Source organism: Chamaea fasciata, unplaced genomic scaffold (assembly GCF_029207755.1).
Source record: "Chamaea fasciata isolate MVZ Bird 193981 ecotype frontalis unplaced genomic scaffold, bChaFas1.0.hap1 SCAF_7, whole genome shotgun sequence".
Classification (NCBI taxonomy): Eukaryota; Metazoa; Chordata; class Aves; order Passeriformes; family Sylviidae; genus Chamaea; species Chamaea fasciata.
In genome coordinates this window covers 33358615-33385744 of record NW_027094092.1, presented here as the reverse complement: position 1 = coordinate 33385744, position 27130 = coordinate 33358615, and the positions used below count along the sequence as shown (strand labels likewise).

General features: G+C 35.0%; 1 protein-coding gene across 1 annotated transcript in view; it reads right to left on the bottom strand.

The window, feature by feature from the left end:
• DPH6 (diphthamine biosynthesis 6) overlaps window positions 1–27130 on the bottom strand; it is a 198354-nt gene that overhangs the window by 27890 nt on the left and 143334 nt on the right. The window contains exon 14 of the mRNA XM_066188341.1: window positions 13990–14395. Within this exon, the coding sequence (XP_066044438.1) occupies window positions 13990–14395 (406 nt within the window). The remainder of the gene's footprint in view (window positions 1–13989; window positions 14396–27130) is intronic.

Genomic DNA, 27130 nt, shown 5'->3' with positions numbered 1-27130 from the left:
ACCATGAAGTAAATGTACAGAGGCTACTTCATGTTCTGTTTTCAAACTAAAAGCTGATGCATCAACAAGAACCCAGGAAAAAGTATTGCATTTCTTTCCTCTTTCTTCTCCTATTTTGCTAAATTTTAAAAAGTACGTAACTATATCATGGAATCAACATGAAAGAATGGTATTCTTTGCAGGACAAAGCCCTGAAAAAACATACACCAAGCCCAGGATAGGACTGCTCTTATAAAAGGAAAGACAGAACACCATTCTTAAAACATGAATAAATGAAAGACGATTTGAATTCATGAAATGTTCTTGGTGCTTAAACATAACATAGTTAGGAGGCCCCAAGTTTTCTGTGGAATCTCTTGATCTTGGACAAACATGTATTGAAGTCATGGACAAACTGCTCAAGGTCAGTGACAGAGGGGACAACAATGTAAACCTAATCAGGCACTGAAAGTGAGCATTTCATATGGCACTGAGACATTCTCTTTAACTGAAAAAAAAGCCCATTATTACAAATTAAAAATGAAGTAACTGTGCTGTATAATGAGAGGTGACACTGTTTTTGTAATGTCTCAACATATCAAACCCAAATTTTTGACTTTATCATGCAACCTCTGGTCCATCATAATCACTGACTTGAATAACGCTTCAAAAGAAAGTTCCAGTTTGCTTAGCAATCCTGATACCAACACAAAGCTGAACTTCTCTTCTGAATCAAAGCTGTGCTGCTCTGGCCACTGACTCTACCTCTACCTTAAATGGAGGCCAGCTGTCTCCATGCAGAATCCAATGGCACTAAACAGCACTCTGCACTTCTCAGGGGACACATCAATACTTCACAGTATCAGGAACCTAAAATGATTTTTTTTTTCTGATCTCTCTATTCCTTTTGTGAATACAAACCTGTTCTTTTGTCAAATATTGGCAACAACCAACAGGGTGGATGTGTTGCATTGTCCATGCCCTGTGTGGACTGTGTGTGGTCTATCAAGTTTCTTTTCTTTCCATGCCACTATTTTCCTTCTGCAAAGCAGACAAAGCAACATATTAGTGGCTCCTGATTTAATAAATAACACCCAGTAGAATCCAAGCTGTGAATTTCTGTACACATGTTTTTGCTTACTACTTCTGGCTACCAACCGTATTTGCAGCAGAGAATAATACGTTTTTAAAACAGAAGCTTTGGCTTTATAATCCTGCTTGCTATGCTCTGGTTTGTGTCAGTCGCATCTCCTTTCTCTGGATCAAGAAACTATAGACTGCTGCCTCTTGATTTTTGGCTCACTGTGCCTGCCTTCAAGTTTTACTCTTGTATTTCATGACTCAAGGCTGAGACAAGATTCATGTGGTCCATAATAAGGGATGAATGGAAGTTAAAAGGATGGACAAAACTAGGACCCAAGTGGAAGAGCATAAAAGATCAAGCAAGTGGAGTACTTCAAGATGAAGCCTCACATTTTCTATCATCCCTGTTGAAAAAGAGGCATTAAATTGTGCCTTTGAACTGGGTCAGCTGTGCTTGAGTTTTTTCCCAGTGATGTTAATAACATAATTTCTGTTAATTTCAATATGTTTGGATTTCATTCCACCTAAAACCCAAAAGAACAGTAGCTAATGACATTTTACTTGGTTTTCATAGTTCAGATTCTTAGCATTTGCTGAAAACAAGCCTGAGCTTGTTTTATCTGTCTTGACAAATTACACCTTAGAGCAGAGACCATCCTTCGGATGAACTAGAAACTGCAGTCTCTCACTAGAATTATTCTGGTGTAAATGGGCCAAGATCTTGCCTCTCATTCCATGGCTTTTTCTGGCTGCTGTATGATGCTTTTCCATCAGCTCTTGGACAGATTTCCTTTGTGTATCAGAATTATAAACCAATCTTCCTATGTTTGGGCAATCATATGTAAGTCTTAGTGTCTTGCAGAAAGTGTTGTGTTGGGTTTTTCTCCTAAATGATAGTGTGGGAGGCATGACTGGATATTTTTGAAATGTATCTTACAATTATTAAAATAATCAAATGAGGTTTCTAGCCAGCTCAGAGCTAAAACTCTACCATCTCTTAGAGGAGATCTATTACAGTCTGACATGAATGCACCTTGGAACTGATAGTTTTGTTATTATAATTGACTGGAAACGAGTATGCTTAAGTTATGAGGACTCCTGAAAAGCTTTTCAGCCTCTCTGCAGAATATTCACAAAAAGTGAAATGTAAAACCCATGAAAAAATGCAAAATAATATTGTAAGCAATGTGCTTAACTCCTGCCTAAAACCAAAGTGTTCCTTTCGATCCATACTTGCCAAAGACATTTTCTGAGATGCATCCTATGCTAAACTTATTACAGAATAAGCATTAATTTCTGTGGTGAGGAAGTATTATGCAGCATGGTTTCTATCAAAATAAAATTTTTAACATGCTTCACAAGTTTGCAAAAATCCTGCATAAAGTATTCTGAAACAAGCCAAAAATGACAAGAAATGCTTTTAATGAAAGCACTGATAAACAGCTGAGGTTTCTGTTTCCAAATTTTTAAAGGATCAAAAGTTTTGGTGCTTTGCATACTATCACAGATAAAAACAATCACAAGAAGAGAAAATAATAAGAAAACAAAATATAAAAAAGCCTCATCTAAAGATAGAAATTCTCATTATTTCTGTTGCTGTTATAGTTTGGGTGACCCAAATACTTGATTAAATCACAGCAGGTAAGTTATGCTACATGATTTAATACAAAAGAATTCAAAGCACATTCATTCTATGTAGTTAATGCACAGAAGAAAAAAAAAAAGTCTAAATAAGAATATATTTATCTTCATGTATATAACTATAGAAAATGCCTTAGGCTGGCTTCTGTTTGTTCTTTTCATAAAAGCTTGGAAATGAAAAGATCTCTAAACTATTTTAAAATTATGATGTTATGGCCATTAGAAGAGCAATCTCAAAAGAGATTTGATCTCAGGGTCCTTTCTGGAGCAAGACATTAACTTCAACAAACTATTCTTCTTCTTCTTCAGCAGTCTACTTAACTGTTCTCACTATTGCACTGCCTCTAAAGAGAAGCTCATTTTGAGACATGCTGAGAATCTGTAACTCAAGCCAGGAATCTCATGAAAACAAAGCCTTAGAATTCTGCTATCCTGTGTGAAGTTACAAAGTCAATTCTTCTGTGCCACACACAGGAACTTGTTTGTACATCTCAAACAAATTTACATACACAGCATCAGTAAATGGATGTGATATAGCTGTGATATATTTAACAGTAAAATAGGTGAGATACTCTGATTTTTCTTACACCTAATTTCTCCCAGTTATCTGGAATAATAATTCTTACATTCCTGGCAGAATGCTTAAAACAAGTCAGGACTCTGTAAATGTCAGAAACAACAGCTTCATAATACCTTTTTTCCCCTTCCAGCAATACTACTATTAGGTGAAGTGAATAAACTTTGATTTTCAAAGTTCCTAAAGTCTTTATGTCCTAATAAGCAAAAGTTTTGAACAAAATTTTGAAGTTCTCTAGGGGTTTTATAGTTTAAAATTTTATCTTGCAGATTGTTTAAAAATTATTTTAGAAAACCTACTAAACTCCAGTCCAATTAGTATCTAGCTCCCATATCAAATGATATAACCAGTATGCTTAAATGAGGAAAACAAAGTTTTTCCTATAGAATATATGACATTACTGATGACATAAACATTTCTCTTTCAAAGATATGCTCCGATAGGAAAAACCTGCTTGTTGGTTTCAGTAATTATTATTCAAGTACGTAGTGGGAGCAATCATTTGTAAGTGTATGGGGTATTAATGACAGACAGAAAGAACCAGTTTGTTGGGTTTTTTTGTTTGTTTGTTTGGGTTTTTTTTTTTTTTTTTTTTTTTTTTTTTTTCTTTCTGAATCTGCAGTTAAGACAATACTTTTGGTCAATTCATTGTAATTAAGTAATAATCTATAGTCATAGAATAATTTTGGTAATCACAGACTAACTCTGGGGGGTAAAGCTCTCTGAAAACCATATAACCCAATCTCCCTGATGATCAGAGCAAGAGTAACTTTAGACATTTGACCAGTTTTCTAAGGGCCTTGTGCTGTCAGGTTTTCAGGATCTCCAAGGTTGAACTGTCTACAGCCTGTGGGTTTCACTCATGTGGTGAAAAAATCAATCCTTGTGTCCAACTGGAATATCTCCTGCTGCCACTTGTAATGGTTGCTTCTTATCCTGGTGTAGTTCATTTCTGAAAAAACCTCTCCTTCTCTGCAATGTCTATTAAGGAAAGGGAAGACTGCAATTTGCTTCATCCATTGGTGGAACCTTCTTCCCTAGGTGGAACTAAGCCAGTTCCTTCTGTACTTTCTCCTTTATGTGCCACTCACATGACCTTTTACTTTAATGGCTCTTCTTTGGACTTTCTCCAGTTTGGTGATCTCCTTCTGTGATTATCCTATCTTAGTATTTCAGGTATGCCAGCTGACATCCCTCCATCTACTGGCTACACTTGCCATTCAGAAGTAATGTAGAAAGAGAAGAAATTTTCTAGTTTACTACAATGGAAAAAATTACTTTTCCAATGTCGATACTTTAAACTTAAAAGTGCAAGTAGAAGAGACATGACTAAAGGGACTGTATTACAAATGTGCTTTCAGTGTCAATGAATTGGACCTACTAATTGGATTTTAACCCAGCTGATATCATGCATTACTTGTAAAGGCTGAGAAAAGTCCACAGCAAGTTAAAAAAAATGCAGATTTTTCATTGCTTGTTTTATTAAGGATTGAAATTACTCACTAATACATAATAACTTCATGCTGTTTTCAACATAAATTTATCCAAAATTTAAGAAGAAATAGGCTATTGGGAGCACAACTGCATATATTATGCAAAGTCTAATTGCATGAACTGTGACAATGGCAAAATACTTTCTTTTGATGGTTAGTTACAGCTGTGTTCTTGGATTATAAGTTACAGTGCAGAGGGCAAAAACAAGAAAACAACCTTCCTCTCCACTTTTTCATGGTGAAATGGAATCATTATAGCAGAGAAGTCAAATTAAACCCCAAGCCTAATTTGTGGGCAGTAAAGTGGTTGAACAAAATTACAGTACTTTTATGGATTCTAAACACAGTTTTTATATATTTGCTTCTACCTCAGAGTATAACTTTGAGAGGATTTTCAAAAACAAAGAAACCATCCTTTACAAATGCATGCTGAAAATATTTTAAACATAAATCTGATTTGTGACCCTTTTAAAATTTAGACAAAAATTATGAAGCAGTATCCTTCAGCCCATTTCCCAGGCATAACTTTTTCCAGAATTTAAAAGATTGCAATCAAATAATAATAATAAAAAAATCCAGATCCACATTTTAGCAGTCTTGAAAAAGAAAAACCCAAACCAAGAAACACGAGCAAGAAAGCATTTGTATCTTTTAGTTTGCATTAAAAAACCCAAGGGAAAGTATGCTACTGAGTAATAACAATGAAACCAGTAAGCTGAGTATCGAGGATGCAAAGTTTGGCTGCAAAGTCCAACTTTGAGTATGCACCAGAGGCAGTAAATACAGGAGACTTTTTTTTCCTCTAACCATCCCTGTGGAGTACAAACAGGCCTTGCTTCCTTACTCTGCCTTCTGTCTTCAGGCCTCCTCTCAGTATTGAAAAGAAACATGTCAGACTATGGAGAAGGGCCACGGGCAGGGGAAACAACTGGACAATGAACTAAAAAGGCATCTCATCACTTTTCACTCTGATCAGTAAATAATCCCTGTGTCAATGTTGTCTCTGGACTTCAGGAAAGTAACTTCTCTGGCTTCCATTACCCAGATGGACAAACGACAATATATCCAGGCTACTATCTGTCTGCAGCACCATTTTCTCATACTGTTAAGTTTCTACCTGCTTTTGGGGTTTGAATCAGAACATTATTTCAACTTCTTTTTTAGCATCACAACTTTATAAACAATTATTCCATGCCATTAGATAACAAAAGAATCATGTCTGTTTCTAAAAAAATGGCCAAACTTTTTGGATAACCTCAGAGACTGCTCAGATGTGTTGCTGACAGACTCCTGACAGCTGTATTTGATACCAGATATATTGAACAGATATATCTGGACAAAGAAGAGAAGATACCACATCCTACTGCTTGCAGAACCGAGGATTTCAACAGGGCTGACACCAGGACACTTTACAAAAGGACTTTAAGGCATTACCCATTTAACTGTTATACTTATTAGAACCCTTAAAAGTTAGACTTTCAGCAGCTGCTTACCTCAAGGAAAAGTCCCAACAAGGAAAGCTCAGCTTGTCTTATGACAGTCAAGGCATCTGACAAAACCTGATAGGCACCATCAGTGGTGTCTACAGCTGACAAAAGACAGGATCTTACAGAAATAAATTAACTTCGAGATACTGGAGAAGGAAGAACTAGAGGAGACACTAGAGAGGAAGTAGAAGACTTTCAAATAAGATTTATAGATGGTTTTTGGCTATCAGTCAGTGCTAGTTCTGACATCTCACCTTCCATTTTTCTATCCAAGAGTTATACAAATTACTGCTCTGAGCAGAACTGATACTTCTCAGTGCAGAGGTTATGTGACAGAATGAATGACAATGGTCAGCCAGCCAGCTGGTTGGAAATGTAACTGTACACAATTCTTCCTTGCAAATTTCAGTATTTTCTTTCTTAGATCTATATTTTAGGTTTGCTAGACAAAGAGCAAATGGCAAGCATTTTGGTGCTAAAGAAGAAATACAAAAGACAAGCTAGTCATGCTAAAGGTCCATCTACTGCAGTATTCTGTTTCAAGCAATAGTCCTAAAAAAATATCTAAATAAATAATAACAAGGGATGCAGCTATGATGTTATACTGAGTTCATTTTGAGCCTATATTTGTTTTAAGCTCAGTGGACTTACTATGTCAGATGTAATTTCATTCATCCAAACACCATCATATTTTTTTTTCTTCACTTGTGAATAAAAAGTAATATAAAGATGGATCTATACAAATGATGAAAAGTTCTTTAGAAATCAAAGTTCTTTAAATGTTTATAGATGTAGAATCATAGAATTGGCATATTGAAACAGCCTCAGAGAAAAACTTCCTATGTAAATGTAAACTAATCTGTGATGTGTCCTTCAAAAGTGAGTTAGTTACAAATGTTTCTGGATAGCTAGACAGGTCATATATTAAACACATATTAAACATCAGGAAATACAAATTTGGCAATGGTTGCAAGGCTTATGTCATGCTTTTATAGCTGTTTTCTGTCAACAAAGCACCAAACAAAATTCCTCAAGATTAATTTTGTTGTAGTAAGGTGTTTGAACTTTTATGCACTTTTATACAGTTTTACATTTATGCATTATGGAAAGACCTTGTACACTTAGACCTGTCACGATACCACTTTTCTAGAAGGGTATTAATTTCTTCTGATTCCTTGTAGAGCTAATTACCAAATTACCCTTTTTGACTCATTACAAAATAGACTGAGTTCTCAGTCCATAAGTTTCTTTATATCTATTCGCTTAAGATTTTGATTGTATACCCTACTACTTAACAAATTCAACAAATTCCAATATTTATTGAGTTAACGTATTAATTACCATTAAGCAGCAAAGCCTGGATCACTGGTGTCTAGCACCTTCCAAACTGCATGTGTGAGGAAAGCAAATCTGTTTTCAACATGTTAGATCACTTTGGAAATTCTTTCTAAACTATCACTTTTTCAACAAAAGGTCTGTTTTCTGATAGATCTGTTCTGTCCTACAGGTCATCTGTAGGAAAGATGTAAATCTTTAACAGGAAAATTAAAGTCTATACAAATAATTCTTTTAGTGAATTAATTACTCTAGAAAAGCTACTGAACCCCAGTCAAATTAGTCAGGAGAACTTCAAAAAAATGTGAAAACATAGATGGACAGAGTAACATATAAATGTATCTTAGATTTTAGTGGCAGAAATTCTGAAAGACACATCAGGTTGTACACCATACATTAAAACAACCTTACCTGAATATTGCTAGTGTTCTGTATCAAGGATATAAGGGGTATACTCTCAATCAATCGTGGGTCAAAGAGTAAAAGAATTTATTTCCATTTAAAGCTGTAGTCAAGCTTTTTTATGTACTACTGTGCAATCCATAACCTTTAGAAGTCAGAAATGGTCTGCTCTGAATAAGAGCTCTGGCTCTGGTCCCTAGCCTTGGCACTGAGGGGCTGAATATTTCTCAATCTAGTATCTGTGCACTTAAAAAATAAATTTCCCATCCTAAAGGACGGAAGGCCTAAAGCAGGATCTAATATACTTTAAGCTGCCTCACAGGCATAAATCAGTTCTCCATCCAAATTCAGTTGAGAGACAACATTAGTATTAAAACAACTCCCCATGTCTGGGATAGCAAACAAAAAAATCCCTTCCCATAGTTTCATGCGAGATATTCTGCTAAAAATACGCATCTACAAAACCAGCACAACCTTGAAAAAAAATAGGAAAAGTTTAAAATTTTGGCATTTTAACAGTCATTTAATAAATCATTCATTAATAAATTGTCTTGACTGGATAGTTTGGGTAGCAATAGCAAGATGCCACCTCTGTTGCTCAAGACCAATTTTAATTACTTTCATACCTTTAAAATGTAATTTCAAACATGTCATTTCAAACATACTCAAAAAATCACTATTTTCTGATTGCTTCTGTATTTTGTAGGCTGATTAATTTCCCAAAGTACTAATAAAAGGTTTGTGTTTTTTTTTTTTTTTTTTTTTTTTGGTGCTTGAACTATTATACCTGGAAATAATATTTTCTTAACAGGAAACCCAAAAATTTAAAATTGAAATTTTCCTCTTTCAGGTTCACAATTCTTTTCAAATTTTCCATTGAGAATAAATTAATAGAATTCAATAGAAAACCTAGCTTAAGTTTGCCAGTCTATTTTAGACAGCATCATGACATTTGAAAGTATTTTTGTTCAGCCAAATTATACATGTTAATCATAACAAATACTTCATTTTAGTTAGTGCCTGGAAAGCTTGAGCTAGTGCCTGCAATTTCATTTTTAAAGGATTTATTTACCCTTCATTGTTAGTCAGTAAAGAGTTCTTAATTACTGTTTAGTTTCTACTCACATGAGTAGTTCTCCCCAACTGCTGAGTAAATACCAATTACTCACATGAGAATGTGCAGACCTACATACAAATGTGTGAAGATTCCAGTTGTCCAGTTGTCCCCATGGGGAATTTTTTCCCATTGTATAATGGCATATCCATCAAGAAAGTTAAGTTGAAATAAATTTCCAGTGTGAATTTAAAGTACATTGGTAAAAAAAAATTAAACTTGAATGAACACAGACATTCATTATTGTAAAAATGCATCTTGGTATCTTCAATTGATCTTCCTCCTCCTCTCTCAGATTTACATTACGTAACGCATTCTCTGTGTACTGGAAACTGTGTTTAGGAAAACATGTGGAAAATGTGTTGATAATGCCATGTTTTATTAAATAGAGTACTTTATATCTTACCAGATAGAAAATCTTTAGCTTCAAAGCTGCATGCTGTACATGCGTCATGGTGTTACTCTGGCATTGGAAGGACTCTAAATGAGTGCCTAACCACCAGGGCTTCTCTTGCAACAGAATAAAAAGTCCCATTACAAGTAAGATTTTTTTACAGTTGAGCTGAATTGTACTCAGCCCATATTAGATTTTTTTAAAAATATATAGCGTCATTGAAACCTGATAAATCCATAAGTACTAAGGGCCTTTTAGACCTACACATTTACAGAGCAGAGCCACTTTAAACACTACTCATATATTCATTTCTGTGTTCCTACCCGATGGTCTATTCCTGTTTTCTTTTGCCTTTTAATATTCCCAGTCCATTTTTTCTTTAGTATTAAAAAGGCATTGTGTAATATGGTGTCTGGTGAATGCAGGACCTTCTCTATTCCCAAATAAATATTCAAAAATATTTTGCATACATCTTGTGAACAAGGTTTGTTAAATCATAATGTGATGACTTATAAACATTCATCATTCCTATACAGAAGTATAATCTAGTCAACGGCATGGTATAGCAAATCATCCTGACACATTTATATTAATGCATATTTGAATGAGAATAAGAAAGAAATAGTCAAATTTATGTTAAAGACTTCTAAAGGCTTAACAGCATCTTACTAAGTATGTATGTCAGCTTAATCTAATCCTCCTACTTCTAATACGTTCTGTGGTTTCAGAACGGTGCCCATAATGCTCTCGCATGTTATGAGGGATTGCCTCTGAGAAGTTCACCATCAGTACTACACTTTGTTCAATAAAACTTCACATCTGGTCTTAGGATGACAGAAAGCTATCTGTCTCCAATTTGCATTACAAACCTTTAGCTTCTTTTGACATCCGTAACACCGGCTGTAATAATTTCCAATAACCTGTTACAATATGCTGAGTAGATATATTCCTGGTTCTCATCTTACTGTGTCAGGTAACAACACATTTCTAATATTTATTTGGACAGTTTTAAATAAATGGCAACTTCTTTATACCAAAATCCTCTGTATTATTTAATCAGAGGCTCATTTGAGAAGGCCTGTGGCAGTATTTGCTCCTTTCACTCCAATGATTTTAAGTTCTAATCAGAAAAATACTACATTTATTTAAGTTCTGTGCTTTTGCTAGAGAAGACAGTACATTTCAAGATACTGCAAGAGTTATTGAAGACTATTTACTAATCTTATGACATGATAGAAGTTCTCCTGAAATCTACCAACCTGGAACACTATCTCTTTAACCATCTTTCTTGATTTCTGAGCATCATAATTTCTACCTATTCTATTACAGATACATGTTGTATGCGTTTCACATTAAAAATGTTTGAAGAAAAGTGTCTATTATTCCCTGCTACATTATTATTTTTCTTCAGTAGAAAATGTATCTGCTGGCAGATGAAGACCCAAAAGGACAGATCTACTTGTGGGATTAACAATGTCTAACACAAGTCAGAGATCAAACGTGTCACTAATGGATCCTCATACAGATGGTTAGCAACTTCTACTACCTGAGCTGAATTAATAAATGAGAATTGAAAGACTGGTCTCTCAATATAATTTTCTTTCTGGCAGCCACATTAAGGAAACAAAATTTCCTGTTAGTCTGCATATTAGGTCTGCAGATTTACAAATGAGAAGAAAGACCCAATGCTATCTGTGGTGTATTAAAACTGAGAAACACACTAAAGCACGTAACAGTGTCAGTAGTCCTGCCTGTCCAAAATAAAAACTGCCAATAGTAACAGAGAAGATAAAACACAGACTATGTCATCTTACTTATGGACATTCATACAACACTTTTTAAACTGAGAGTTAATACATATGTGTGACTATATTTTAAATTATGAGAAGTAGAATTACACTACTAGTGCAAAAGACAGTCAAGGACATCATTCACTAATATGCTGCATCATTTTGAAAGCTGATGATGCTTCACTGAAGACTGGATGTCTTACAAAGCTTCAAGAACACGTATTACCAGTGCACGTGAATATGTCCTGTCTTAACAGTACATTAGTAATTAGACTTCTGATTTTGAACCAGAAAAAGTGTGTGGGTGTATACACACACACACACGCGCGTGCGCGCACACACACACACACACACATATAGTCTTCTAACAGAAATTATCAGCAAGACACACTTCAGCAACAACCACTTTAATTTGAGAAATTATTTTTGAATATATATCACACTTATTCTTCCATTGCATGAACTTTCTAGAAATTTTTCCTAAGAAGAAAAATTTCGTTTTAAAATTCTTCATCAGTGAATTAGTGTTCCTTGTAAATTTAATGTATTCTATATATTTTACAGATTTGCAAGCATGTATTTTTTACCAGTGGGGATAATGATAAAATTGGTATAATGACAGGAATTATTATGACAGTGCAGAGATCTGAACACAACAAAAATGAATGTATGACAATCACACAAATCTTTCTATGTCTATGCTATTGGTAGTATAAAATTAATGGAACCGAATCAAATTTTTATGTGCACAATTAATATATTATATTGAGAAATATATTTTATAAAGCAAATTAAATTTATTTGGAAGTAATTATTCTATGGCCTGAGAAATATCACAAAGAAAGCAGGCGAAACAGTAATGTTAATCCCATGCCAGAAACATGTTTTATCAGGTTTCTTTTTAGCTCTTAAACAAGATGTAGTAAAAACAACAACATTCTGTCAGACTATATGTTCATTCCTTGCTTCCTGGATTAAATATGCTTATTCTATGCCACATTTTTATAGCTTTCAATTCCTGTACTTTAAATCTATTAAACAATGTCAAGTTGAATTTTCTTCAAAAACTGCTGCAGGTTAAGAAAAAAAATAGGACAGTAGACTATTTGAGGGCTAACATTTATGTCAGCTAATTAATATGGATCAGTTGTAGTCTGGAAGGATTTTTAAAGTGCATGCATGTTTGAGATAAATATAGACTAAGGATCTGATTTTGTTTCTTTTCGATAACAAAGTTCTTACTAATTTCAATACAAGTATGGTCTACCAGTTTTGTAGGTCTGAAAGATAAAATAAGCTTTTGTGCTCTTGCATAATGTTAGCTGTCCCAAATAGAGAACAGCCCAAAATGCAGATCTGCAACATAAGAAATAAATTGCAGTTTAATTTTACATTTATTGCTCTGTATTCTCTTTACTTGGTAAGGGAATGAGATTCTGAAAAAAATAAACATTGGGGGAAAACCCAACAAATTTGTTTGGATAGCAAGTTCTATTTAAATAAGTTAGTTAAAAATCTGCCCATGTTTAAAACCAGTCACCCTCTATTCCAGAAGATACAACACCATTTCCTTATTTTAATTATTTTTCCTTATTAATATTTCATTATTTATTCTCAAAAGAGTTCCTGCTAGAAGAAAGAAATTGGTTATTTGAACATGGTTCTAGACTGTGACAAAAAGGGGCTACCGAACGCACAACTGTTCAAACATTTTTAAGCAAAAGATTCATTCTCCCTACACTGAAATCTAAGGTGGCCATATTTCTATTGCATGGAAACTCAGGATAACTAGAGCAAGATCATATATTCCAACCTCCTACTCAAAATCAGATGTGAGATTAGAACAAAAGTAATCCAGAACTTTATCCTGTTTGGACTTCAGGAGGTCCCAAAAACAGAGCCTTTCAATATGAGAAACATGCCTGGTAACCAGAAAAAGAACAAATGTATCTTAATTGTAGAACTGTAGAATTATTTGGATTGGAAAAGGTTTCCAAGATCATTGAGTCCAGGTGTCAATATAACACTGCCAGATCTACCACTAAACCATGCCCCTAAGCATCAAATCTACTACACATCTTTCCAATACCTCCAGGGGTGGTGACTCCACCACTTCCCTGGGCAGCCTGTTCCAATGCTTGATAACCCTTTAGGTGAAGAAATTATTCCTAATATTCAAATCCAGCTTCCCTTGGTGCAACTTGAGGCTCTTTCCTGTTCTGTCACTTGTTACTTGGGTGAAGAGTTCAGCCCCCACCTGGCTACAACCTCTTTTAGGCAGTTGTAGAGACCAGAAGCGTCTCGTCTGAGCCTCTTTTTTTCCAGGCTAAAAACCCCCCAGTTCCCTCAGCCCATCCTCATATAACTTACTCTCTAGACCCTTCACCAGCTTTGTTATCCTTCTCTGGACATACTCCAGCACTTCAATGTCTCTTTCACAGTGAGGGTCCCAAAACTGAACACAGTTTGGAGGTGTGGCCTCACCAGTGCTGAGTACAGGGCAACAGTCACTGTCCTGGTCCTGCTGGCCACACTATTCCTGATACAGGCCAGGATGCCACTGGCCTTCTTGGCCACCTATCCTTGAAACACTCATCTAAATTTTTTTTTTTTCCAATGAAATCTGAGGTAGAAGTAAACAAGAAGTACCTTATGCTTAGTATTACATGTAGCTCCTGTCATGGTAAGTCTTACCTTTTTGTAGTGTTTCAGCATCAAAGGCATGCTCCTTGAAGAAAGCTCTAAAGGACAAAGGACTGGCACTGCAATCTTCAGAAAGTCTGTCGATAGCTTGTTTAAACACAGCAACTAAGTCATGAAGAGCTCCATCTAAATCAAGGTGAGAAGTGGATGATGAAATCAAGCTCAGGCGTACTGAGATTGATGCACAAGATGCAGAACTAGACTCCACAGATTCACACTCAATTTGGAAGCCCTCTGACAACATCTTCATTGCAAAATGTTTTCTTTGCAGTGGATCATCAACTACTGCAACAACATGCCATTCAATGGCAGCATCTCTAGGTAGGTGAGATATTACAACCACAGCAAGCAACCCACATACTGCAGTTTCATCATGATACATCTCTGAATCTTCAACCTAAAATATAAACAAAATATTGTCCGTATTACAGAGTTGTAAAAATCAATGTTGCTCATTTTCAGTTAAAATATTAAAAAAAAGTATATGCAGTACATTTATTTCATGGAAACTGCTTTTCCCCTCAACTTTCCTTATTGAAAAGTCATCTTGAGCAATTATGAATTTATCTGACAGTATGTCCTAGTTTTTGCAATCTCAAACAACTACTATGCCTGTACCATTAAAAAAAATTATCACAATTTATTTTGCACTCATTCTGCAATCAAAAGAAGTCTTTTTGCACATGGTTATTTTGTTTGTACCAAAGGTTTTTGAAGAATAAAAAAATGCTAGGAATTACCAAAACTACAGAAATGAGTCAGTAAATTACATGTTTTATTTTAAAAGTTGGACTACTAAAGATTCAGTTCAGATACAGCAAAAATATAGTTCAGAGAGTTCTAAATAGCAGAATTATCCTGACCAAACCCTCTTAGAAGATAGAATTTTGGTTTTTTTTTTTAATAGCAGAGCTCATTGAGAATGTATATTTAAATTGTTTTCACATCAACCAGTACGTCTAATCAGCTAGCTTGGTCAGTTACATCTGAGTAACTGAGTTCCTTTTCTTCTGATGGTTTTAAATAGCTTTCAAACACCTGAGCAGTTGAAATACTTTTTTTGACCAGTGGATTACTTTTTTCCTTGCTTTTCCATTGATTTTTATGAAGAGACAGTATATTAGGAATTTTTAATATTAGTGACTTACACCATCTTCTGTACACAGATAATAACTTTTTAATATACCTGTTTGCTTACATTCCAGTATATACTGTTAATATTGTCCATTGCCTGACCTCTGAAAGGAAAAATAATAACAAGGTAAACCTGTCATTTTTGCCTGAAGTCAAAAAGGCCATATAACTTGCAGTACCTCCAATTCACAAGCTCCATTTTCAACCACTTGCTCTCAACTTTGAGAGGAAGAAATAATGACACGTTCCAGGCACTTTATTTCAAAATTCACTCACAAAGTTATTGACAAGAATTTTGCACAGAATATCTTTGATGCTTGACCCTTGTGAGCTGTTTACATGAAAAATGCACTTACTTCTATATTAACAATTGTGGAGTGTAATTCTATCCCAAACATGTAGCAATTGCTTCAACATTTCTGGTTTTGATGTGGTAAAAGAAATAGGGACAATTTTTCTCAAATTGCAATCACTTCAGTCATAATAAAATCTCACAGAGTACTGTTTGCTTTCAGTAGTTTCATTAGGCTGGCCAGGGCTGTTATTAAGGTAGCTACACATAAATGTTATATTAGCACTTAACAGGAGCACAGTATTCTCCTCTAGGAGATGAATTCTAACCTTGTCAATATAATTCTGCTCAGAGTGCTGTAAAACAGTTTGAAAAGATGAAATACTGGAGCTTCTGACTGAGAAAAAAAAAAAAAGTCATGCTCATTCATGCTTAAAGGCCATTTTGCTGGCCCAAGGTGCTGAGGTACTGGTTAGAAAAAAACAGTCTAAAGAAGCTCTCTCAGGTCACATCAAGCACTAAGACAAACTTTTCTACTTCCCTGTACTTGTCTTAGGTTGTTAAATCAATTACTCGCTATTTCTGCTTGCCTTCAGCTGCCATTTAGAATATGAAGAACTACATGAAAATTAAGGCCAGGAGAAAGTACATTTCCAAATTTAACAAATGAAAATCATTCTGTGTGAAAGACTACTCATGGTGCACCTGTATGGCACCATAGCACTCATAACCTTTAACTGTAGAGCTTGCACAAAGCACAGCTGATAAAAGCTACTGGGGACTAATAATCTTTCATCAGTGGCTACAGAATCTTTTAGAAATACTCCTAACAGTCCTAACAGTGACCTCTTCTGATTTATTTTCAAGAAATCACTGACATTTGTGTTATACTTGGATGCTGCATTTATGAGTTACCTTTCAGAAATTTACGATTTTCTTGAAGAACTGAATATCTTTGTGATAGCCTGACTAGTAAATGAAGATGAATATATAAGGTCTGCTAAGAAATTATATGGTTCTAAAACAGTGTAAGTATGTATTAAAAGTGAGAATGAAGAGGAATTATTGTATTGGCTAAATTGTTTTTATTATTGATTTCTGCACTCTCATCAATGAGATTCATCATTTTTGGCAGATAGCTGGATACTATGAATAAAAATATGTTTTTAGAGTTCTTGACCAAGAATACTGTTGTAGACTGTTCTGTAAAGGAGAACAGGCTTTGGCCTAATCTTTCTGCTACAGCTTCAGAGTCCTGATCAGAAAAAAATGAGACAGAAGAGCATATAGTTTGGGTTACAATTTTTGAAAAAGAATTATCAATTAATTCTTGGGAAGCTCTAAAATTCTTGTTGAGAGACAAGAAATCTGTTGGGGCAAACACAGCTGAAAACAGTGATTCCTTAAAAGTATGCATTACCCGAATTTTAAAAATCTTCATAGATTTCATTAATCTGTAGGTATAGATGTAATTTAAAGATATTTGCCCTTTAACTCTTTTTTCCTAGCTATCAGTTTCCAAATGATTTTTCATTTAATGGGAAAAGTGTGTTAAAGTTTCAAATTTCCACTTGTTAGCCTTTCCATTGGATTTAATCCTTTCAAGGAACAAATACTACAAGGCAGCTCTGCACCTTGTAGTTTGTAAGAGAAGCTTGAATGTCACAGGGGAAAATGAGGAGATCTAAAGGTTCAATGGCTGACTGTTGAGATTATATGGAGAAAGATGCTACTTATGTGCTGTACTTTTACATGATCTGATTTAAAGAGGGCTGGAGAAGGACACCAGACAACACAGGTTCTGCATGAAGGAGACACCCTCTGCAAATAAATGGTTCTACAACAATGACTTTTTTCAGGAATGGACGTAAATTGAATCATCTCAGAGACTACATTATGACAGAATTCCAATTCTGTCATGCTAGGAAATGGTAGATCCCAGAACATTGGACAAAGATTTTGTAAGACAAGTGATCTAGATCTAACTGAATCTCACATTAGACTGCCCTCAAAAAATGTTTCATAATATCTTCCCTTTGCCAACAGGATCATCTGCTGCTTAATTTATCAAAGATGGAAAAGACTGAGATCCAGAAAATTTGAAAAAGGAAGCCAAAAGACAGATATTTCTAAACACATGCATTGTATCTACATCATTCCATATATGCATTGTATCTATATCATGCCATATCCAGAGAAGGACTACAAACATTTTTTAAATATATTGCTTTACAAAAACCCCCACAACTCAACAAAGGACTTTTCCCACCTTGAAGAAAATACTGACACTCTTCTGGAGATACAATGCATGTTTCAATAACTCACAGGAGAAATCAAAGGTACCGAGTACATTTTAGGATGACTGAGAAAGTGGCTCTTCTTTACTTCTTTTGTAAACACTGAGAAAACTGCCATGCTAAGCTAAGTGACATGTTGGAAAGTCTTCATGGACTGGTTAATAAAGAGTCACAGAAGCTGACAGCAGTTAAGAAAACAAGTAAAGAAAGAAAACAAAGTGGGTAACTTTATGCCACTGTAAAAATTCACAGTTCACCAACATCTTGAGTAAGATAAACAACTCTGGATCTCTCCACTGAAAAAGGGCATACTAGATCCAAAATATATTCAGAGGAGGACAAGTACGATCAAAAGCTCTGGAGGGTCTGATTGGAAATGTTGTCCATCCTTCTTAATGAGAAGACAGAGGCTTACAAAGTCATACATGACATAAAAAGAGTGGATAGGGACAAGAACTGATTTTGCACACTTGTCTTTCTGTACAAAGAGCTATGGACCATCAAATGACATTAGTAAGAGCATGGTTTCAAAACAAATGATGATGGGTGACACGTACAACTCCTTGATGGAGAATGCTCTGGTTGCAAGAACTTTACAGGGATTCAAGAGGAGCCTGAATGAGTTCTTAGAACACAGGTTCTGCGGACATTATCAAATTCCTAGATTATTTATATATATATAAGTTACTAATTTATATAGAGATTATGATTTATATAATGAAATTGATTTGATCAATTTAAATATGAATTAAAATAGTTTGAGACTAGGAGAATATAACAGTAGATTTATGCTTTTACTGGTTTACTATTCACTTCTGCTTAGGGCTACTGTTTGGAGTCAAAATACCAAGCAAGGTCTACACCATCATGGTTATTGGTAAGTTCTTAAATAAGCATTTATGCTGATACTGGTGGTGTGTTTGGTAAAGAACTGGGACTTCTTGTATGGACTAAGGTTTCTCACAATTAGTCCCTTCCAACATTTCCGTGATTCTAAAGGAATTTTATGTTCATCTGTTATTCCTGTTATCTGTTAATATCTGTTAATTCTGATATTCCAGAATGATTTTATAGATGAATTGCGAACACTGAGTCAAGTAGATGAATGCAGATAATATCTTTGGGAGCCTAAGCTTCTTCAGCAGAGCCACTGGCACCAGAATAAAGGGCTGGAAGAAGTGGGAGTTCAATGTGGTTACTCCTTCTGAGGAAAAAAAGGTTACTCTTCTTTTTCCAATAGGAGAATCATATACAGACCTGTAATACTACTTTTAGAGGGAGATACATATCTTCATTTCTGCCTTAACTGATAGAGACAGCACAGACAATTAAAACACAGCAGTCTTAGACCGTGCCAAGCAGGAGGTTTTTCTGCCTTAGGCACCTGCCACAGGAACAGGGGTTTGGAGCTGCCTTACACTGGAGCTGCCCAGGCAGACTGCTCTGTGTTAACCCCTCTAAAGAGGTTCTGTGATGGATGCTCAATCCAAATCTGCAAAAGCGTAAGGGTGTTTGGTTAGAAATAGAAAGGGTCAAAAGGCTTGACTGAATACTTGTTGCAAGCTGCAGTATTACAGTTATTAAGCAATATACAATTCAGTAAAGTATCTAATAATGAGAAATGAGAATGGGAACTTGCTGTACTTTGTATTTGTGCCTAAACTGAAGTGAAAAGGCAGCTTGGTAGAAAAATTCCTTAGCTAACACTTTTATCAATGGGTTTACTTCAAAAAATAGCTCTTTCATATCCCAAGAAGCAAGGTGAACAACAGAGGTTTCAGTGGGTTTCTAAACTTGTAATTAATCCTACAGTAAAGCAAAAGTGTTATCTGAACTGGTGTATGCATATTACTCTCCTGAGCTTTGCACTGATACAAGAAATTATCACATTGCATCACAGTATTACCAAATCCTTGCGTTTTCTTTGCCTCAATTCTTAGTAAAGATTCACCCAATTTTCATTGTACATAGTAAGAGATCCACAAAATACTCTCATGCTAATGAATGCCTGATGCATTTACAATACTGCTAAAAACCAAACTAGAATCCAATAGAATGAGCAGAGTTAAATGGAAAACACTGGGCTGTAAGTGTTGTAAACTTACACAGAGTTTTGTTTTAAAGGTGCTAATCTTAAAAATATATATTTTTTGGGAATTAAAAATATAATCCATGGCAGAACTATTAAAATTCCAATGAAAACAAAGGAATAATGAATTAAAGACAAACCTATCTTCAATCCATTGTGGAAGTATTTAACTATTTTGCTTAATTAAACTGAAAAAGGTACACATTTTGGCCTTTACTAAATAAATTTGTTTGACTATCCTCCCTTTGTTCTAAATGAGAGATATTCTTTTTGTTGTGTTAGTACGGACCAAGGCCTATCTATCTCTCAGCTGAATATGGAATCAGGCTATAAGAGACAGAGATGAATGCATAATTGCTCTTTCTACAAAGAAGTGACTTGGAGAACAAAAAGAAAGATACTGTGATGTTACTTTTAGAAGCTGAGTTTATGAAAACCTTATATGGTATGCATTATTACACCATTACAGTGGCAAGATTAACATGCCTTTAAATAATACATTTAAAATTTCTTTTACACTGCCTGCATTAAACAGAGTGCATCAAACTCCTGAGATCCAGTTTAAGCTTTCCTAGAGTCTCGTACAACAATAGGTTTACGACTTAAAAAGTAAAGATTCCACTAGGAAAAGTGCATAAGAATAAAAATGTCAGTTCCTAAAGAAAGTAGGATAGAAGCAATTCTTTTCAACATCTTAGTTTGTCTAATAAATAGGCCACATGCATTCCTGGTATACCATGTCTGAATTCAAATAATTAATACCACAGTGTTTTAGAGCAATAAAATTGCAAAGAATGTTCCTTTTGGAAAGCTTACAAAAGTAAGAAAGTCAGACATTTAGTATTTCTTTCTGAAATAAAACAAATTATTTGATGCGTGTCAAAAAGACATTAACACAAAACTGACAGACTAAAAATGAAGTCTTATAAACCGAATATTTCTCATAGAATAAATACTGTAAATATGAAAAGAAACAAGTTCTTCAGAAATTTTAGTCCTCTCTACTCACACGTTACCATGTTGGACAAAGCTGGATTAGTTCAGTAACCACTGTGTCACGTAGAAATTATTTTGTACAGTGTCAGCTGGGAAAATGAGACTGTACTTTGGTGTTACCGAACCATGGAAAGTCTAAAACAAATCAAGTGGTCCTTTATTTTTTGTAGCAGCATCTGGTAGCACGTTTTTCAGAGTAATTTCTTTTTTATGCAGTCTTTACTTACCTTTAGAAAACAGAAACATGAAAAAGGGAAAGCAGATATAAGGGAACAAACATGGGAAATTTAGACAGAGTACTATTTCCCAGGGTTTCAATCAACTTTTTAAATTTAAATGGATTTTTAATTAATGCATTCTTTTGATATAATTCTTTCCACTTCCTCATATTAGAAAAAAAAAATTAATTTTTCACCTCAATTGTGAAAAATTGAAAAAAAAATGCATGTAGCTATACTAATGAAGAAAAATTATATACTAGATAGGAAATGGTTGGCAGTTAACATGCCAAGCTCAACTTTCCTCAGAGATGCATTTTGCAGGAGGATGAAATTACTATATCCCAAATTATTTTAGTGAGAGTATAGGAAATTTGAAATCTCTACAATATATTGATAACTATTATTAGTATTAGACAAACTGACAGGCTAAAATTTTACAGTAGTCAACCAAGAAGAAGAAGCTACCAGAAAAATTAAGTAACAACACTCTTAGGACCCAAATCCCACAATAAATAGACAGTAAATTTGATTTGTAAGTTGAGACAGCTTTCTGGTGCATAAAGGATATATTGAAATACTTGCAGAATCAAAATTTCATGATGAATGGTCACTGAATAGTGCCACTGGAAGAATAGGTAAGCATTACATAAAAAACCAAAGCAAATATAGAACTCATGAAAATAAGGAGTTCATAAGAAACAGTTCAATAACTTTACATGATCTATACTTATATTGCTCAAACAGAATAATTTAACAACTTTCTATTCTATCTTTTACCATGATTGTCAACAGAGGCAAAGTAGTGGTATAAATTTTCATCATTTCTGTGTGATAGAAAAAAGGGCTCTGTTGAAATTTAAGACATAACCTTACAAGCTCTCTTTTGATTATATTTAGTACAGAAGGATATAATTTGCTTGTTAATTTTGTTTCTCTTTTCTATTGTTGGATCACTGTGTTTTCATCCTTTTATTTCAAAAACTGAGAAACTCTGACAGGATCAAAACAAGAGCAATGAGTATCACATTTCTATGAAGACATAATCAGCTTTGAAGAAGTCTCTAGAACAAAAAAACAATTGAAAGCCTGAAGAATGTACACAGAATCTGCAATAACTAGGCTAACACCCCTGTTTTCTGGACTTATCAACCTGGAAGTTTTCTTGCAAAGAAAGCTCAAATAATTTCTTGTTAGAATAAATTGAAAGAAAAACAGAAAATATAAACTGGCCCGCTGAAAGACAGACACAGGTTTCTGCATGCATAGCAATGGAGAAGCATCTCCTACTGAAAGACTGAGACTTCCATTTTTGCATCATTCCTCAGGTAAGTCTCAAAGTCTTGTTCTAAACCATTATCTAAAAGCACAGTCTCATCAGCCCCAAAGACATCAAGTTTTCAACCACCCAATGAATTTTATACACATCAATGTCTTTTCAAAATACATTTCATAATTGCATGTGACAATTATGCCACCACCAGAGTAAAAGAAAGATTTAAAAATGTATAATCAGTTATGGTAAACATGTGATAATATCAAATGGAAAAGATACAATATTGTTTCCCTGCATTTTTAGATGGTTATAAATATTAGTTATAGCACTGATTATTCAGATAAAAGCATGTTCAAAGTGAATGTGTCTGGAGTGAGAAACTAAGAAGCTGACAATAGGACTGCCAGCAAGGCTGCCAAAGGGGCAAAATACCTAAAATGCAGAATTAGACAAATATTATGAATTTTAAAAATGGACATGACTCTGATTTTCCTCCTTAATTACTCCAAATGATGTGTCATGGGACAGATTAGGTCTTAACTTTTTTTTTTTTATTTTATCTGATTTGGGGAGTGGGGATTTCACTTTTTAATTTTTATTTTATTTTAGAGAACTGTTTATGGTTTCAACACAACTCTGATACAAGTGCTTTGATACAATATAAATACTTTTATCTTTTTTCCCTAATTCAAAGGGGTCAGGAAGGGTTTCTCATTTTTGTAAAGTCCATACAAGCCTTTGGTTGTTTGCTTTACTCTGTAGAAGTAGTCATGCTACCATGTGTACTTACCAACCTGACAAACCTTCCTACTGCATACAAGGCTCAGCCTTTTCACTCTCACCCTGTGGCATAAAGTATTTTGAACTCCTAAGGTCTGATATGTTTTAGTGCAAGTATACTCACGGAGTTCAAAATGGGAATTTCTGGGTGAAATGTAATGGTCTGTGATATATAGGTCACAATAAATAATCTAATGGTGCCTTCTGGCTGCACAAGCCACTGAAGCTATGAAATCAGTTTTACCCAATACTTCTGCTCAGCCTTTCTACCAGCACTAAAGTGCCTGAACTCTAAAATCCCACACTGAGAAGGCAACCATCTTACTCATTATGGCCTTTAACATCCCTTGCTGATAGTTTTAAATTTTTAAACAGCCCTACCTGTCGAGCTTCCTTTTATGTGTTCTCATAGTTACAGATATAATTTTGGAAGCAAAATATCTAAACACTGAGCATAATAAAAATGAAATGGGTTAAAGCTTATTAGCAGTAGGGAGCAGATGTAGCAAAAATTCTGCCAGTTCCCCTACATTTCCTCCCCAGCAGGGATTTTCTATCAAGCTGTGAGTTAGTTCTATACACTAATCCAGGCTGCTGTGGCTGCAATTGCACCTTCCTATACCTTGCTATTGTAGTAAAAATTCACTTTGATTTTTGATTTCTTCCTTCTTAATAGTAATATTTAAAGCAGCTCCTGCAGAGCTAAATGTAAATTCAGGCACGGCATGCTAGATGCTCAAAAGGGCATAAAAATGTAAAATTGATAAGAAAATAATTGCAGACTGAAAAGCTGTTTTATTTGCTAAAAAAACAGTAACTTTCTCTCAATGAACTAAAGGTTCCTGAGCCAAGATGTAACCAGTTAATGACTGAAGTTAAGATCCTTGAAATACCCCTCAAACATACATCATTCAATATATCAGTTACAATGTGGAAAAAAAAAAAAAGATAAGTATTTAAGGAACAAAGTCATAAATTGAGAGTAATACAAACTGAAAGCAAATGAAGTCTGCCACATGAAACATGATCACAGATTGTCACTCTGAGGATTTTTATTCTTCATGTGTAGTGTCAAAAATAAGCACTTAGGAAAAAGAGTTGAACTGAAGTAAGGCTGTTCAAGACGGAAGGATTTCGGTCGAAAATCAATTGCGAGTGTGTACCCAAATGGGACAGAAAATGAGCAAAGTTAATGGTCAAAATCTACTTTGTGGGCATTAAGGATAACAGATTATGACAGAATTTGAATTTTGGATACTGATTGCAAAGACCTTTTCTTTGAAAGTCTTCTTTCTTCTGAACTTTGACAATGAGCTCCGGAACCCATTTTCAAACCAAATAGCTTTCACTTCACATATTCTAATTATATCAGCCGTTCACCTGTACATATATAGCACCACTAGCTACTCTTGTCAAACCTGTAATTAAATTTTGTAGAATGCAAAGAAGAAAATTTTGATGCTACAGGAGGCAGAAGAAAAACAGTTTGAAAACTCTGCTGGCACTACTAAATTTACACTAACTGTCAGACTCTCCCTTATTGTGGTAGCCACCTTGATTAGCAATATGATATAAAGATGTGAATTAAAAAATCATTTCACAGAATCATGGAATGGCTCAAGTTGGGACCCTGAAGATCATCTAGTTCCACACACCTTGCCATGGGCAAGGACACCTTCCACTAGACCAGATTTCTCAGCCAGGCCTTGAAGGCACCTCTAGTGATAGAGCATCCACAATTTCCATGGGGAACCTTTGCCAGTCTGTCAACAAGCTCACAGAAAATAATAATTTCCTAAAATCAAATCTCAACCTACTCTCTTCCAATCAGAAGCCATTTCTCCTTGCCCTGCCACTACATGCTCTTGTAAACAGTCTTGCCCCACCTTTCCCGTAAACTCTTTCAAGGTACTGGAAGGCTGCAACTAGCTTACCCCAAAGCCCTCTCTTTTCCAGGCTGAATAATCCCAATTCTCTCTGCCTTTCCTCATGGTTGAGGTTCTCTGTCCCTCTGATAAACTTGGTAGTCCTGCTCTGGACTAGCTTCAACAGGTCCATGTCCTTCCTGTGCTGAGGATTCCAGAGGTGGATACAGTTCTCATGGCGAGGTCTCATCAGAGCAGAGGAGCAGAATATCTCCTTCAACCTGCTGGCCATACTTCTTCTGATGCAGCTCAGAATATGATTGACTTTCTAGCAAGCAATTTCATTTTGAATGTGGTGCTTTTTAGGACATAATTTTTTACTGGGAAATACATTTACATTCCATCTTACATGAATATTTTTGAGGCAAGTATTGTTTTCAACAGACTAGTCAGTTACTTTCATTTTTGAATATGGTATGACTGCAAAATAAGGTTGGTTAAATGGCACAGCGTAATACTGTTAGGGTTTTACATGCCTTTTATTTTAACTCAAGCCATTTACATTGACCAATAATGTCCTACATGTAGTTTGGAACTTGGATTTTGCAGGACCAGTTTTCTCCCAGTTCAATGTTACAGAAGTCAAACTCTGATGATGCAATACAAGCAACTTCTTAAAATCCACTATATTGGGCTGCCCAAAAAGTTAGGAAAAAACCTCACCCCCGCTCCAGTTTTTATCGTCAAGCGTGAATCTATATGATATATAATACAATACAATACAATACTTTGGTCAATTCAGGTCAAGTGTCTCAACTATGCCCCCTCCAAGCTCTGCCAAACCCAGCCTTCTTGCTGGGTATGGATAAAGCAGGAGAAAGTCTTCATGCAGGCACTGTCCAGCAACAGTCAATATTGGTCTGCTATCAACACAGTGTTGGCCACAAATCCAAAACACAGCACTATAGAGCTGCTGTAAAGAAAATTAACTCCACCCCAGCCACACTCACTGTGAGGGAAAGCTCACAAAAACCTTCAGGTTCTAAGCCAAGTTTTAGTTAAATGTGTAGCCATTCTCAGCAGTCACTGGGATGAGCTATGTGGAAAGCAAATTTGTTCTTCTGAACATACAGATATGTCTCTCAGACAACTACTGAAATATATAATGGGATCTTAACTCACACTCCTGAAGGCAGCTGACTCCATGTACAGAAGGTTAGAATGGAAGGCTTTCAGTAAATGGCCTTTAAATGACATGTATTAATATATATCCTTGTTAAAAGTTGCTATACTAAGAAAAAAATACAAATGTGTAACTATGGATATGCTTTAATGTGTATATACACATATATACAGATATAATGTCTAAATGCATATATATGTGTAAGAGGAGGGAAGGAGAAAAATCTGTCTCCTCCATGCAGTCCTGCAGAACATCCACGGAGAGGCTATGGGACTACACATTACTGAATTGCTATCTGCAACTCCACACAAACGCTCATTTGACAAATAACAACAATCCCTTACCAAAATCACCATCTTAATTAAAAATGGTTGACAATTAGTATTTTCTTCAGCTAACAGTTACATAATCCTCTTTAAGACTTGCTTCTTGGTTGATACATATATATATATATATATGCAAAAAAGCTATTTTGTTCACCTACAGAAGATGGCCAAGGTGTTTACACAAAGGTGCTGCTTGTAAGTGAGATGCATAAAGACCTGCATAATATTAACACTGAATAATATTCAAGGTAAAATCAAAGTTATATTTCAAGTATTACCATCTGTGTTTATCATGTTACATCTAAAGGACCGATGAGAAGTGAACAGGTATCATATCAGCTGGACACATTTTTATTTTTCATCAATGAAGCTGAATAAAAACAGAGAAGAAAATGAAAGTGATTATTCATTGCTAGCTGGCATGCATGTAACTGGGTATTGATCAGGGAGCACTGCTCATTTTTGCTACGAAAGAATTTGAAGAGCTTTCAAAATATGATAGCTCACTTTCACACTGTCTTACATGTTTTTTTGACAGTGGACTACAGGAAAGCATAAATTATTTTTGCGTTACGTTGACTTTTATGAATAAGAAAATTAAAGGTCTATTATTAATTTTGAAGACCATGTGATGGTCTTCAAAGAAGAGGAGGAAGAAAAGGAAGTGAAATTATTA